Here is a 13,401-nt window from a genome sequence, read left to right as displayed (position 1 = left end):
CATGCAGTGGTACTTCTCAGTCCTAAGATGACATGCTGCTTATACTGCCTCACATATGCAGACTGAAATCAGTTTTGAGAAAATATACACACAGTGTCTACATTGTTTATTTCCTGATGTTCATTCCAATGCTATGCTGTGTTGTCGAAGGCTTTCATGACCGGAATTACTGGGTTGCTGTGAGTTTTCCGGGCTGTGTGGCCATGTTCCAGAAGCTGGCACTCTCCTCTCTGCAAGACTCTACTGTATCCCATGCAGCTGTGGACCAGTGTACATAGGGATCACCAAATGCAGCATTGCCTAGGCGCGAATCAAGGAACATGAAAGACACTGCAGACTAACTCAATCAGAGAAGTCAGCCATAGCAAAGCACTTGATGAACCAACCAGGACACAGAGAATTATTTGAAAACACAGAAATCCTGGACCACTCTAACAACTATCATGTCAGACTACACAGAGAAGCCATTGAAATCCACAAGCATGTGGACAACCACGGAAATGAACAAAATTTGACTACTAGTATTTTAAAAAATTCTAAAATTAGGACGGTAAATAAAGAGCAACACTTAAAAATCAGGGGAAATCCAGACAGGAAACAAACAAGGCCAGCTAACACCTCCCAACAAAGGATTCCCCCAGGCAGGAAGCAGCCAGGCTTTGAAGCTGCAAGGCCATTCAATGCTAATCAAGGTGGCCAATTGCAACATTCACACTTGTCTCGAGCAAACAAAAGTTCTTTCTCCCACCCTGATATATAAACTCACTTGCCTAGTTTCCAACAGACCTAACAACCTCTGCCATAGATGTGGATGGAACTTCAGAAGAAAATGCTTCTGGAACATGGCCATATAGCCCGGAAAACTCACAGCAACCCAGCTCATCGGATTGCTCTCCTAATCCAAGAGCGTTGTTTGAGCCTAGTCAGCTACCTCTGGCAACTGTATTGGAACAAACATGAAAGAACATATGGAAGCCTTAATCATGTTTCATGTTTTGTGTGTGTTTAAAGATGGCAATATGGAAAAAGAAACCCAGGTGGATCAAGAACATTTGAAGACTGACAGTTGTCTCCAGTAGAGAATCTTACTTAGGGAGCTCCTGTGCCCTTTCAACCCTGAGTATTCAAAATATGCAGAGTGTTGCAATCTGCACTAAGTCCTATGATGACAGAACTGAGCAGGTGGAAATACCTTTAGTGGGTCCAGCTATGGTCCAGAAAGCACTACACTTGGGTTTTGGGTGCCTTAGAACTTTTCCTTATGTTAATTTTTCAAAGGGAAAATGTCTTGCTTGTGCACAAAGCATTACAGTAACCTATTTACATCTTTAAGATGGTTGTTCAAGAAACATTTGTGCACTGCTGAGCTTTTAGGTCCAGTGCAAAAGTCCCAGGTCGTGGTGGGAAAGAGAAGCAATTGCCATTTTCCTTTTGAAAAGGTGGGTAAGACAAACAGCAAAAGTTTTAAAAAATCTCATTAATAAAAATTAAGGCCCCTTCCACACAGCTGAATAAAATCCCACATGATCTGCTTTGAACTGGAATATATGGTAGTGTAGACTCAGATAAAAGGTAAAGATTTCCCCTGACGTTAAGTCCAGTCGTGACTGACTCTGGGGGTTGGTGTTCATCTCCATTTCTAAGCCGAAGAGCCGGCGTTGTCCATAGACACCTCCAAGGTCATGTGGCTGGCATGACTGCATGGAGCGCCGTTACCTTCCCGCTGGAGCGGTACCTATTGATCTACTTACATTGGCATGTTTTCGATCTGCTAGGTTGGCAGGAGCTGGAGCTAACAGCGGCCGCTCACGCCGCTCCCGGGGTTTGAACCTGGGACCTTTCGGTCTGTAAGTTCAGCAGCTCAGCGCTTTAACGCACTTCACCACCAGGGCTCCTGTGGACTCAGATAACCCAGTTCAAAACAGACATTGTGGGATTTTCTGCCTTGATTTTCTGGGTTATATGACTGTGTGGAAGGGCCAGGCAAGTTTTAGTAATGTTTAAGGGCCCTTCCACACAGTCATACAACCTAGAAAATCAAGGCAGAAAATCCCACAAGATCTGCTTTGAACTGGGTTATCTGAGTCCACACTGCCATATATACCAGCTCAAAGCAGAAAATGCTTTGTATTCAGCTGTGTGGAAGGGCCCTCCGAGTGATTAGGAATAGGAAGGTCCAACATAAGAGTTAGCTTGCCTACGTACATGACCTTCTGCAGTGATTAAGATCTCAGCAGACAGAAAGACCTCTATTTCTGGGCCTCTTACTGCATATAACTGGTTTGGACTGCAACTCCCAGAATCCCCAAGGTGAGTCGTTTGGGAGTTCTGAAGGTCCTGTAGCTAAAACCAGTAATGTTTTTAATTTTTTATTATTGATTGCCAGTTATATGCTATATAATTTTAACCTTGGTTGGCACCATATTTTCCCTTGTGTTTATCTTGTTTTGTACTGTTTTCAATGGGAGGTTATCTAGGGAAGGACATGATCAGCCCCTAACCCAGTGGTTCTCAAGCTGGGATCCCCAGATGTTTTTGGCCTACAACTCCCAGAAATCCCAGCCAGCTGTTAGGATTTCTGGGAGTAGAAAGCCAAAAACATCTGGAGACCTCAGGTTGAGAACCACTGCCCTAGTACATACAAACCAAACATATCCTTTCTGCCCTAACCACTGTTGACCATAGTTTTCTGGTGCCATCCAGAGAGGATCTTCATGGACAGACATACCTCTGTGCCTACAAGTTATCTTATCCCCCCCCCCCCCACACACACAGACACCATCTCAGAAACCCTAAGATTGTATTCTTTCAATGCCATCCTATGCATTTCTACTCAAAAGTAAGTCTCACCAAGTTTAGTAGAAGTTACCTTCAGGTAAGTATGCATAGGATTGCAGCCTGTATGCATACAGTTAAACGAGTCTGATTGACTGGCTCTTTGGGTTATTATTAATGTTGTAATGATAATGTAACTTTTAGAGACTTTCATAATAGAAGGTGAGTTCATTTATAGGACACTTTTTAACGTGGACCATTCCCCAAGCAGGCCATAATAGACATCCAATAAAGAACAGGATATAACATCATAAAAATATAAAATCTACACATTTTAAAATGAAGAAGTCCATGCAAAACATTGTAATTAAAAGATACAGTTATATTTAATTATTATATATCAAATATAAAGCTTGGATAAAATTAAGTAAAACCTAAGTAACAAACCCAGCTCTAACTTTGATAGACCTTCTTCTGGCTGAGGCCCTTCCACACAGCTGTATGAAATCCACATTGAACTGGATTACAGTAGAGTCTCACTTATCCAAGATAAACGGGCCGGCAGAAGCTTGGATAAGCGAATATCTTGGATAATAAGGAGGGATTAAGGAAAAGCCTATTAAACATCAAATTAGGTTATGATTTTACAAATTAAGCACCAAAACATCATGTTATACAACAAATTTGACAGAAAAAGTAGTTCAATACACAGTAATGTTATGTTGTATTTACGCATTTAGCACCAAAATATCATGATACATTGAAAACATTGACTACTAAAATGGCTTGGATAAGCGAGGCTTGGATAAGTGAGACTCTACTGTATATGGCAGCGTGGACTCACATAACCTAATTCAAAGCAGATATTGTGGGTTATCTGCCTTGATATTCTGAGTTATATGACTGGCCCTGAATGTCAGATTGTAGCTCATCAGTTTGAGCAGGGTGGCAATCTCATCCACACCTACTAAAAACACTTGAGAACTTCTTAATAAGTGGGCATGGGATTGTGTTTTGGACTGCTAACTATCCACTTTATATTACCTAACTAAATTCCAGTTAGTTCCAGCTAGAGTTGGAGCAACGGAATCAGCTGATACACAGCAAGTCAATTCTTATGTCTCTTTTAGCTGGGATGAACAATTACATTTACATTTTAGTGAGTGATGTACATTGAATTCTGTCAACACTTGCTCCTGTCAATGTTTTTCTTCTTGAATTAATGCTGCTTATTAGGACCAAGCCAGGTAAAAATCCTTAGAGGGTTTCTATGATTGGATCACAGTGTCATTTTGTCTTGAAATTCAAAGCAGGTGCAGTGCCTTGGGATCAGTCTGGGAAGGTGATACCACAGTGGAGGTGCTTGATCCTCCCTTCTGTGCTATTCTGCCAGAATCACACACACACACACACACCGTAAACTGTGACCTGCCCCATTGGGAAAACACACTGGAACCATCCAGATCCAAGTAACACCAGCTGGGAGAAGAGGGACTTTACCCAGGCAGGATAGGGACAGCAGCAGGTGAAAAGAACTGACAGCAGTATAAAAAAACACCTTTTCCCTCTCTAAATCTAAATCTAAAGCCTTGTGACTTGAAGGTTGGGTTGCTGACCTGAAAATTGCTGGTTCGAATCCAACCCGGGGAGAGCGCAGATGAGGTCCCTCTATCAGCTCCAGCTCCATGCGGGGACATGAGGGAAGCCTCCCACAAGAATGGTAAAAACATCAAAACATCCAGGCATCCCCTGGGCAACGTCCTTGCAGATGGCCAATTCTCTCACACAAGAAGCGACTTGCAATTTCTCAAGTCAGTCTTGACACAAAAAAATGCCTCAAGTGGTCCTAGAAAGTCCTCCCCATGTCAAGACCGGACTTTGATGGGAGAACAAAAAACAACATTTTAAAATTAATATTTTCTGCTTAATGTTTTTGCTGTTTGCTGCTGGATTTTGACAGACTAGCTTGCCAGCTAGTGTCAGTGGTGTGGCCAGTAGGGGTAAAGGCTGAAAAGCAGTATCGTAGAGCGTCATATACTTCCTGATGGCTATTCCTGCTCTACTGTGCCACTGTGGACAGAGACACTTCTTTTGCAGTTTTAATCCAGGCCTTCATAATCTGTGACCCTCCAGGTCCCCAAAGCCCTAGCCATCTTGGCCAATGGTCAGGGATTCTAGGAGCAAAAGTCCAAAACACCCGGAGAGCCACAGGTTGTGCAGATCTGTATCAATGGGCAACAGCCATTGGCAGTGCAGCTGAGGTTCTAGATTCATTGCCTTTCTAGTCCCCTGCCTGGAACACTCCTTCCATAGCAGTCACTGAAAGTGGGTGGTGGGGCATAAGGAAGAACTCTCCCTGAGTTCAGTGAAGTTTACTGCTGGGTAAGTGCAACTGGCCTCCCAACCTTTGAGTTGCTTTTGGAATAACCAGGGTCCTCATGTAGATGGTTTCTGAGGCTCTTCCTTTCCATTCTTGAGAGACAGGGCTACCCAGTCAGTCCCCCCTCTGCTGTGTCTGGGTGTGCCTAGGGCAAGGAACACAGCCCAACCAATAAAAAACATTTTTGGTATCTTGGTTCTGAGGCCTGTTCCAGGGATTATTTGGGGCGCAGATTCAGAAAATTGCATTAGATGGGCCACTTCAGCCCTGTGGTTATTGTGATTTTCTGTGTGCAAGCAGATAAAAGCGGGCATATGGCATATATTCTGAATCTCAAAAACTAGAGTTGATAGGGGGAAACTGGTGCCATTTTTGGAATCAGTGAGTCAAGTACAGTAAAGTCTCACTTATCCAACATAAACGGGCCGGCAGAACGTTGGATAAGCGAATACGTTGGATAATAAGGAGGAATTAAGGAAAAGCCTATTGGACATCAAATTAGATTATGATTTTACAAATCAAGCACCAAAACATCATGTTTTACAACAAATTTGACAGAAAAAGTAGCTCAATATGCAGTAATTTTATTTATTTAATTAATTATTCTGACTTATATGTCGTTATGTTGTAATTACTGTATTTATGAATTTAGCACCAAAACATTACAATATATTGAAAACATTGATTACAAACCATTGACTACTAAAAGGCTGATTGCATTGGATAATCCAGAATGTTGGATAAGCGAATGTTGCATAAGTGAGATTCTACTGTATACCCAGAAGCAGGTTTAACATTTGAGACACTGAAATGTGTGTTCAACAGAGTAGTATTAACTCATACACAGAACTCTCCTGCCCCCAGATAAGGCCCAAGATCTAGATGGGAATTTAAATATAATTACCGTATTTCTAAGATTCTATGATACACTTTTTTCCCACATAAACATATCTTAAAATGGGTTGTTTCTTAGAATTGTTGGTTTTGTTTTTTACACGGAAACCCCATCTCCAGTTTGATTGCTATCGCTTCACTCTTGCTATTTCATAGTTGAATAAAGTGGCCCTCATTCCAAGTGTGGAAGCATCCTTATTTCATTATAATGGAACTCACTCAGCAACAATTAGGAAAGTTTGGTTATACCTTTGAAACCACCTACATAAAAAGCTAATAATATACTTTATTTATATTATGCTCTATCTCCTTGAGGGGACTTAGAGAGAATTACAGAATACATACAAGACGAACATTCAATGCCATCACAATTAATAACACAGAAGGCAATACATAGACAGATGCTTTTTTCCATCCCCGGCATCTGGAGGCTGTTTTGACTTTGCCAAGGGGAGGTGCTGTTGTTCCACTTTCCATGCAGAGGATTAGCCGGCATGTTTTTCAGGGCCACCTTTTACCTCCCTGCTGAAGCAGTACCTGTTTATCTACTTACATTACTGTTTTTGAACTGCTAGGTACACAGAAGCTAGGGCTGATGGCGGGAGCTCACCCCGACCCACGGCTCGAACTGCCAGTCTTCCAGTTGACAAGATGATGATGATGATGATGATGATGATGATGATGATGATGATGATGATAATAATAATAATAATAATAATAATAATTTTATTCTTGTATTCTCCATCTCCCCGTGGGGACTTGGGGCGGCTTACAAATGCAGAACAAAAGTACAATAACATCAGGAACCGAACAACAACGCAAATGAAAATTTTAAAATACATAAATAAAATGACACCCATTAATAAAACACAGGTTAAAATACAGCAATAGAGTCATAAAAATGGTCTGGGCAAAAGTACACTAAGTAAGACTTGTAAACATGGTGGAAGTTAAAAAAGGGGGTTTACCCTGAGACTAGTATGGGAAGTTTATCATTGCAAATGGGCGGTACTTATTCAAAAGCCTGAATGAAGAGCCATGTTTTCAGGCTCTTCCTGAAGACTTCCAGAGTGGAAGCTTGCCTAATTTCCCTGGGGAGCGCGTTCCAGAGCCTGGGGGCCACTATGGAGAAGGCCCTTTCCCTCGTCCCCACCAACCACGCTTGTGACGGAGGCGGGAGCGAGAGATGGGCCTCCCCCAATGAACGAAGAGATTGTGTGGGTTCGTAGGGGAAAATGCAGTCACAAAGGTAGTTGGGTCCCAAACCGTTTAGGGCTTTGTAGGTCATCACCTGTACCTTGAATTGGGTCTGGAAAATAAACGGCAGCCAGTGGAGCTCCTTAAAAAAGGGGATAGACCGCTCCCTGTAATTTGCTCCAGTTAGAAGCCTGGCTGCCGAACGCTGAACTAGTTGAAGTTTCTGGGCCGTTTTCAAGGGCAGCCCCATGTAGAGTGCATTGCAATAATCCAATCTAGACGTGACTAAGGCGTGGACCACCATGGCCAAGTCAGACTTCACGAGGTAAGGTCGCAGTAGGCGCACAAGTTTTAGTTGTGCAAAGGCCCTCCCAGCCACCGCTGACACCTGAGCATCAAGTGTCAGCAATGAGTCCAGGAGGATCCGCAAGCTGCGGACCTACACCTTCAGGGGGAGTGCAACCCCATCAAGCACAGGTTGCCACCCAATACCCCGATATTCAGTAGCTGATAGTTTAACCCACTGTGCTAGCCACAGCCCCTGAGTTACTGTATTTTGTTCATTATGAACCTTTTTACACATCACAAGTTTGTCAAAAATATGGTTGTGTATGTAGAAGCACATGGAAATTTCTAAGAAATTCTAAGAAATTTTTTTCTTTGAATCATAGGGGTTTTTTGTGGTGGTGGTGGTACTGAAATTAGTGTGCATCTTACAATTGATAGCATCTTAGAATCAAAGAAATACGGTAATTGAAGTGGGATGGGATGGGATTGGTAGAGTTCAAATCAATAGCTCATTGGAGGTGATCACCACCACTGAATGTGGTGGTTTTCCAACTTATGTACATGCTTGAAGATGTCTCTTTTATTTTATGTAAAATATATTATTATTGTGCCAAAGATGCATCCTTGTTTTTGTTTTATATTAGTTTTTACAGAAAAGTAGCCGCAGTCAAAAAATCATGCAATTAGGGTAGTTACCAGGGGAGGAGAAATCACAGGGAAATATCTGGAAAGAGAAGACTGTGAAGTCCAGAGTCTCACTTGGTCAATAGCAGGAGCAGCATTTGAATCAAAAAGGATTGCAGGACGAAGGATTACAACTCCTTCCTCCAGCATTGGTTCTCAAGTTTAATACCCTACAGCTCTACTATCTGCATGCAACTGCTTTGTGTAAAAAAAACATCTGGCCACTGCTCTTGGTGACTTGTCTACTTTGGCCTTAAAGCTTGGGAAGTTTATAACACATGATGATTAATCAATCTTAACAATGTGCTTTGCACAGCAGTAGTCAGCCACTGGGAAACATTAATTTCCCAACATTTGGAGCCAGGGTGTGACATTTATGGGCCTCCAGATTTTGGTGGACTACAACCCCCAAACCCGGCTGACTGGCTCTGAATGATTTGACGCCAGTTATATTAGGGATCAGAGATTCCCCATCACTGAGAAAAAAAGTGCAAATATATTTCAACTCTTAAAAAGTGATTATCCACAATGATGTCTTAACACACAAAGTGAAAATGTTACCATTGATAGATCTATGCACTCAACTGCCTCCAGCAGGGTTGCTGGGCATGAAAAAATATTATTTTACCCTGTTAATTTGTTCCATTATTTTACATTGCACTTTGTTTTTGTTTTTATTAATCTTCAACACAAAAGTCTCTTTCATGCTCCACATATTTATATTAAATTGGGATGATGAATGGCTTATGGTACCAGGCTTCTATGCACATTCTATGAAGATGTTATTTTCAGTAGATAATACAGCTTATTTAGTCCATGCTGTTTTCTCCATCTCCAAATCATATGATGTATGTGTTTCGCTTTCTTTCTACCCCACCTCCTTGTGTGTAGTTATTGTTATTCTCTTGCTTAAACAGTCTAGCCTTACTCCTTTGATGCAAGTCACTTTCTTTGTGTGATTTTTTCAGAGGGGCTTCTGAACAATGCCAGGGATACAAGTGTCATGGATACTCTACCACTGAATGGTAACCACGGCAATAGCTACAGCATTGCCAGCAGTGAGTACCTGAGCAACTGTGTGCAGATCATTGACCATAGTTATAACCAGAACGAGACTGCCTTAGAGAAAAAGATTCTGAAAGAACTCACCTCCAACTATATACCTTCCTATCTGAACAACCATGAGTGCGCCAATGAGCAGAGTAGGAATCTGATGAACACGTTTGTCAACAATCTGGGCAGTGGGAATGAGGATGATGCCATTGTTCTTGATGATGTCACCTCATTCAACCAAGAAGAGACCATGGGCTTGGAACTCATCCATGAGGAATCAGATGCCCCATTGCTACCCCCCAGGGTGTACTCTGCCGAGAACCACCAGCCTCACCATTACAGCAGGAGACGGATTCCGCAAGACAACAGTGAAAGTTTTTTCCCCTTGCTGACCAATGAGCACACAGAAGATCTCCAGTCACCCAACAGAGATTCTCTTTATACAAGTATGCCTACTCTGGCCAGCATGCCAACCACAGAAGGTGTCACCACCAGCAGTCAGTCCGAAACCCCGGCAGCTAAAAGTGGTGATGCTGATGATGTGTACTACAAGAGTATGCCAAACCTGGGCTCCAGGAACCACGTCCAGCAGCTACACACTTATTACCAGTTGGGGCGTGGCAGCAGTGATGGGTTTATAGTCCCACCAAACAAGGATGGGACCCCAGCAGAAGGAACTTTGAAAGGACCAGCTCACTTGGTCACTAGTCTATAGAACACTAAGGAAACATTTTAACAAAGCAAATGCCCCTTGTCCAACACTTGGATGACTGTTTGGAGTTAAAATGGTGATAATATTGTGTGTTCCCCTACTTCATGCTGATCTAAACAACAAACACTTCTCATATCTTTTTAATGGAATTTGTAGGCCCACCCAGAAAGAATGCTAACTGCTGTGATCCCCCGTCCTGTCCCTTGCCCTGCCCCACACCAGAGAGACTTCCATGTGCTAGTTAAAGGGAGCTGGCAGCAAGTGGTCCACTCCTGGATCTCCTCAAATTATACTGTCTGTAAACATTTTCAGATGTGCTCTTCCTCTTATTGCCAAGGACCTGGTTTACAAAAGGCCAAACATGCATTCAAAACTACTAGCAATGATGGAGTGCTGCACAAATCAGAAGCAAAAATAGTCAAAACTGTTTAATCTGAATCTGTATCACATAATAGTTTATGGTCTCTTACCACTTGATATAACCACAGCTTCCTCAGCTGTGGAGCAAACAATACCTAAGGAAATAGAAAGGAAGTCTGTAATTTTATGCTGCACAGCATATTTTTATGTTTTTCTGTATTAACTGATGATAATTCTAATGGCAGAAAAAATGGAACAACTCCTATGTAATGTACAGATACTAGCATTGCACATATAGTCTGCTTTTTGTTCCGCCAGAACTTGCGTCCCTGTTAATGTAGTGGAAAAACAAACAATCTTTTCTGTTGTGCTGGTCTTGCAAGTTTGTCTACCAGTAGAAGCAAGAATTTTTCATACATCCTGTTTTGGCCATTTTCCATTAAAAAAAATCCACTGGATAAAACAAAGTAATTTACTTTATAAAGACCTTTCTTTTCAATAATATACACCACATTTCTGCCGTATAATAGACATTTCCTCCACACCTTACTCCTTTACTTTGTCTATGAGCTCGCCAATATACACTTCTTCAAACTAGAAACCAGGACATATGTGGATGTTTTTAGGCACAACCGATGAGATGTGGCAGCACTTGTGGCAACCAGCCTTTCACGAAAGTGTTAGGTACCTTTCTAGGAGCCTGGATAAGTTCATAAAGAGGCTTTCTGCATGTGAACTTGGTACCTCTGCAGAAGCCAATGTCTAATGCTTAGACAAGAAAATTTTACTATAATTCAAAACATTGACTCAGAGAAATGAATTTTTACAAATTGTTTTGAAGTGGGAAAAATATTTCCATTGTTTTTCCTGCTAGGAAATCTATTTATTTGACAAGATTTAAAGTAATGTATTCCTTCCCAAGAGGTCAATTAGCAGCACAGATTCTACCTTTTAAAAATTACAATACGTTTTGTATGATCACAGAAGTAAATGACCTCATTACTAATATTTGTTGTAAAAGTGAGATTTGTTTGCTAACCAATAAACATCTGATGATGATTTAGAAGGCACTGTATGTATGTCCTGTACAGTCTCTCCTAACTGATCTTTTCCCATCTATAGCAAAAGATTTTAGTTCCTTTAGAATGAAGATAGCTATGCAAATAAAAGATTATTCAGCACAAAATTATGCAGAGAGGATCTGAACTAAAGTAGTGGCATTGATGCAATTAATTTGCACCTTGTTGACATTACATATAGAGCAGTCATGGGGAAGTCAGAGTAGATTTGGGATTGTGTGGCATGAAAAAGGAAGAGGAGGAGGAGCTTAGTTTTCTTTTCCCTCTCCATTACAATCCAAACAAAAGCCTTTCTGCAATTATCTGCCTATCAAGGGAAGCTGCTGCTCACGCCAGAGCGCTTTCCATGAAATGCAAATACTATCATCAGAGAATAGGTTTTGTCTGATAGAGGAAGATATTCACTCTCACAAATGTGCACGCCACAAACATGCATGAATGTACATGTGCACACACACAAACATATACACCTCCCGAACAGACCCTAAACTGCTAAGGCTTCCCTTAGTGGCTACGTGTTTATGAGGAACACATTAATTGCCTTCAGGTAATTAACATCACATCGAGTTTGGTCTTGTATTTTGTCAGCTCATGTGATGCCTCTCCAGGAATGTTTATCCTTTGTTTTCCTGCTTGCCATTGTTAATTTCATTTTCAAGAAAGAAACCATTACTCTCAATCAGATTAGCATGCTAAAAACTGGGAAATAATTAATTGAGAAGAGCCCACTAAATTCATGAGAAAATGAGATAGCCATACTGAATTGTATCTCCTAGAGAGTTGTTGAGAGATCTTTTTTGGCATTCCACACCCTGACCTAAGTGCTCTTTTGTCGATACTTGCTTGCAGGATTTTGCAAAATAAATTAAAATAAATTCACCAGTGCTACTTGAAGTTTATTTTTTTGAGATAGATAAATTTAATGATCCTTCCAATGGGTTAACTAGGAAAATCCAATGTGTTAATTAGAATAATTCAAAATAAGATGAGATAGTTCAAACAATGGTATGTGATCAAAATAAATGAATCCAGTGACTCCTATCCTTTTGTGAAGGCTGTGTTCAAATGCTATTCCTGCTTCCAGAAACACCTCACACAGTATCTCAATAGACTCTTCCAAGAGCAGACATATTGTGTTATACACACTGTTTTGTTTTTGTTGTGGTTGTTTAGTCCTATGCAGATCACAATCAATACCAAATCAATGTGTGGAACGAACTGGAAGTGTTCCAGCATCCCAGTTGAAGCACAATGCAGATATGGTCATCAAACCACATGGATCTTCTTTGCCATTACCATTGCTTCCTTTTAAATGGCTTCTACTTCCATTTTGACAAAGTAGACTTCCGAAATACAGCAAGAGGCCACTCCATATTGACCTGTCTTCTTGCTTGCGTACTTTTTTTTTTTAGCTGCTCCTCAAAAAAGGAGCTGTTATGTGGTATCCCACAAGCTGCCATTCAATCCCCAATGCTCTTTAATGTTTACATAAAACCACTGGGAGAGATCATCCTTAAGCATGGGACAGGAGAGGTGGGGGTACAACTGAGACAGAAACTGGATCACTCAAGGAGAGCTTGGCTCCTTTTGCACGTCGGAGGAAGCTGGGGCACCTCTACTGGACAGGTGCAGGTGAGTAGCTATTATTATTATTATTTGTAAATCTTTAATAATGAAAGAAATCAAAGTTTTAGAATTGGCCTCTAGGCAAGATCTGCATATCTTGGGGTGGGGGTCCTGTTCCTCATACACACTGGAAAGGGGAATAACATTTGCAAAAATGTCTGAAAAGAGAGACAAAGGCCAGGGCCTGCCCTACCATAGGGCACAATATGGCGAGAGAGAGACACTGGGACAAGCCCCGTCTCTTCCCCTTCCCCTATACTTCCAAGGGGTGATGTAACTAAATCTTCCTTAAATTGATGACTGGAAGTTGGTCACCTTAAGTAGCAATCACATAAGTGACTTAAATGTTGTTC

At 41.4% G+C, this 13,401-nt stretch overlaps 1 protein-coding gene across 19 annotated transcripts in view; it reads left to right on the top strand.

Annotated features, from left to right (window-relative positions):
* Positions 1-12,301, top strand: part of adgrl3 (adhesion G protein-coupled receptor L3) — a 463,017-nt gene extending 450,716 nt beyond the window's left edge. For 12 of the 19 annotated variants that reach the window (XM_062974088.1, XM_062974092.1, XM_062974094.1 and 9 more), the window contains one exon: positions 9,187-12,301. In XM_062974088.1, the coding sequence (XP_062830158.1) occupies positions 9,187-9,986 (800 nt within the window). In that variant the 3' untranslated portion in view covers positions 9,987-12,301. The remainder of the gene's footprint in view (positions 1-9,186) is intronic. The other 7 variants (XM_062974093.1, XM_062974090.1, XM_062974084.1 and 4 more) reach the window with 3 other exon arrangements.
* The last annotated feature ends 1,100 nt before the right edge of the window (positions 12,302-13,401 follow it).

Source organism: Anolis carolinensis, chromosome 2 (genome assembly GCF_035594765.1).
Source record: "Anolis carolinensis isolate JA03-04 chromosome 2, rAnoCar3.1.pri, whole genome shotgun sequence".
Taxonomy (NCBI): Eukaryota; Metazoa; Chordata; class Lepidosauria; order Squamata; family Dactyloidae; genus Anolis; species Anolis carolinensis.
Note: the sequence above shows the minus strand (reverse complement) of the source record. Positions and strands in the feature narration are given on the sequence as shown.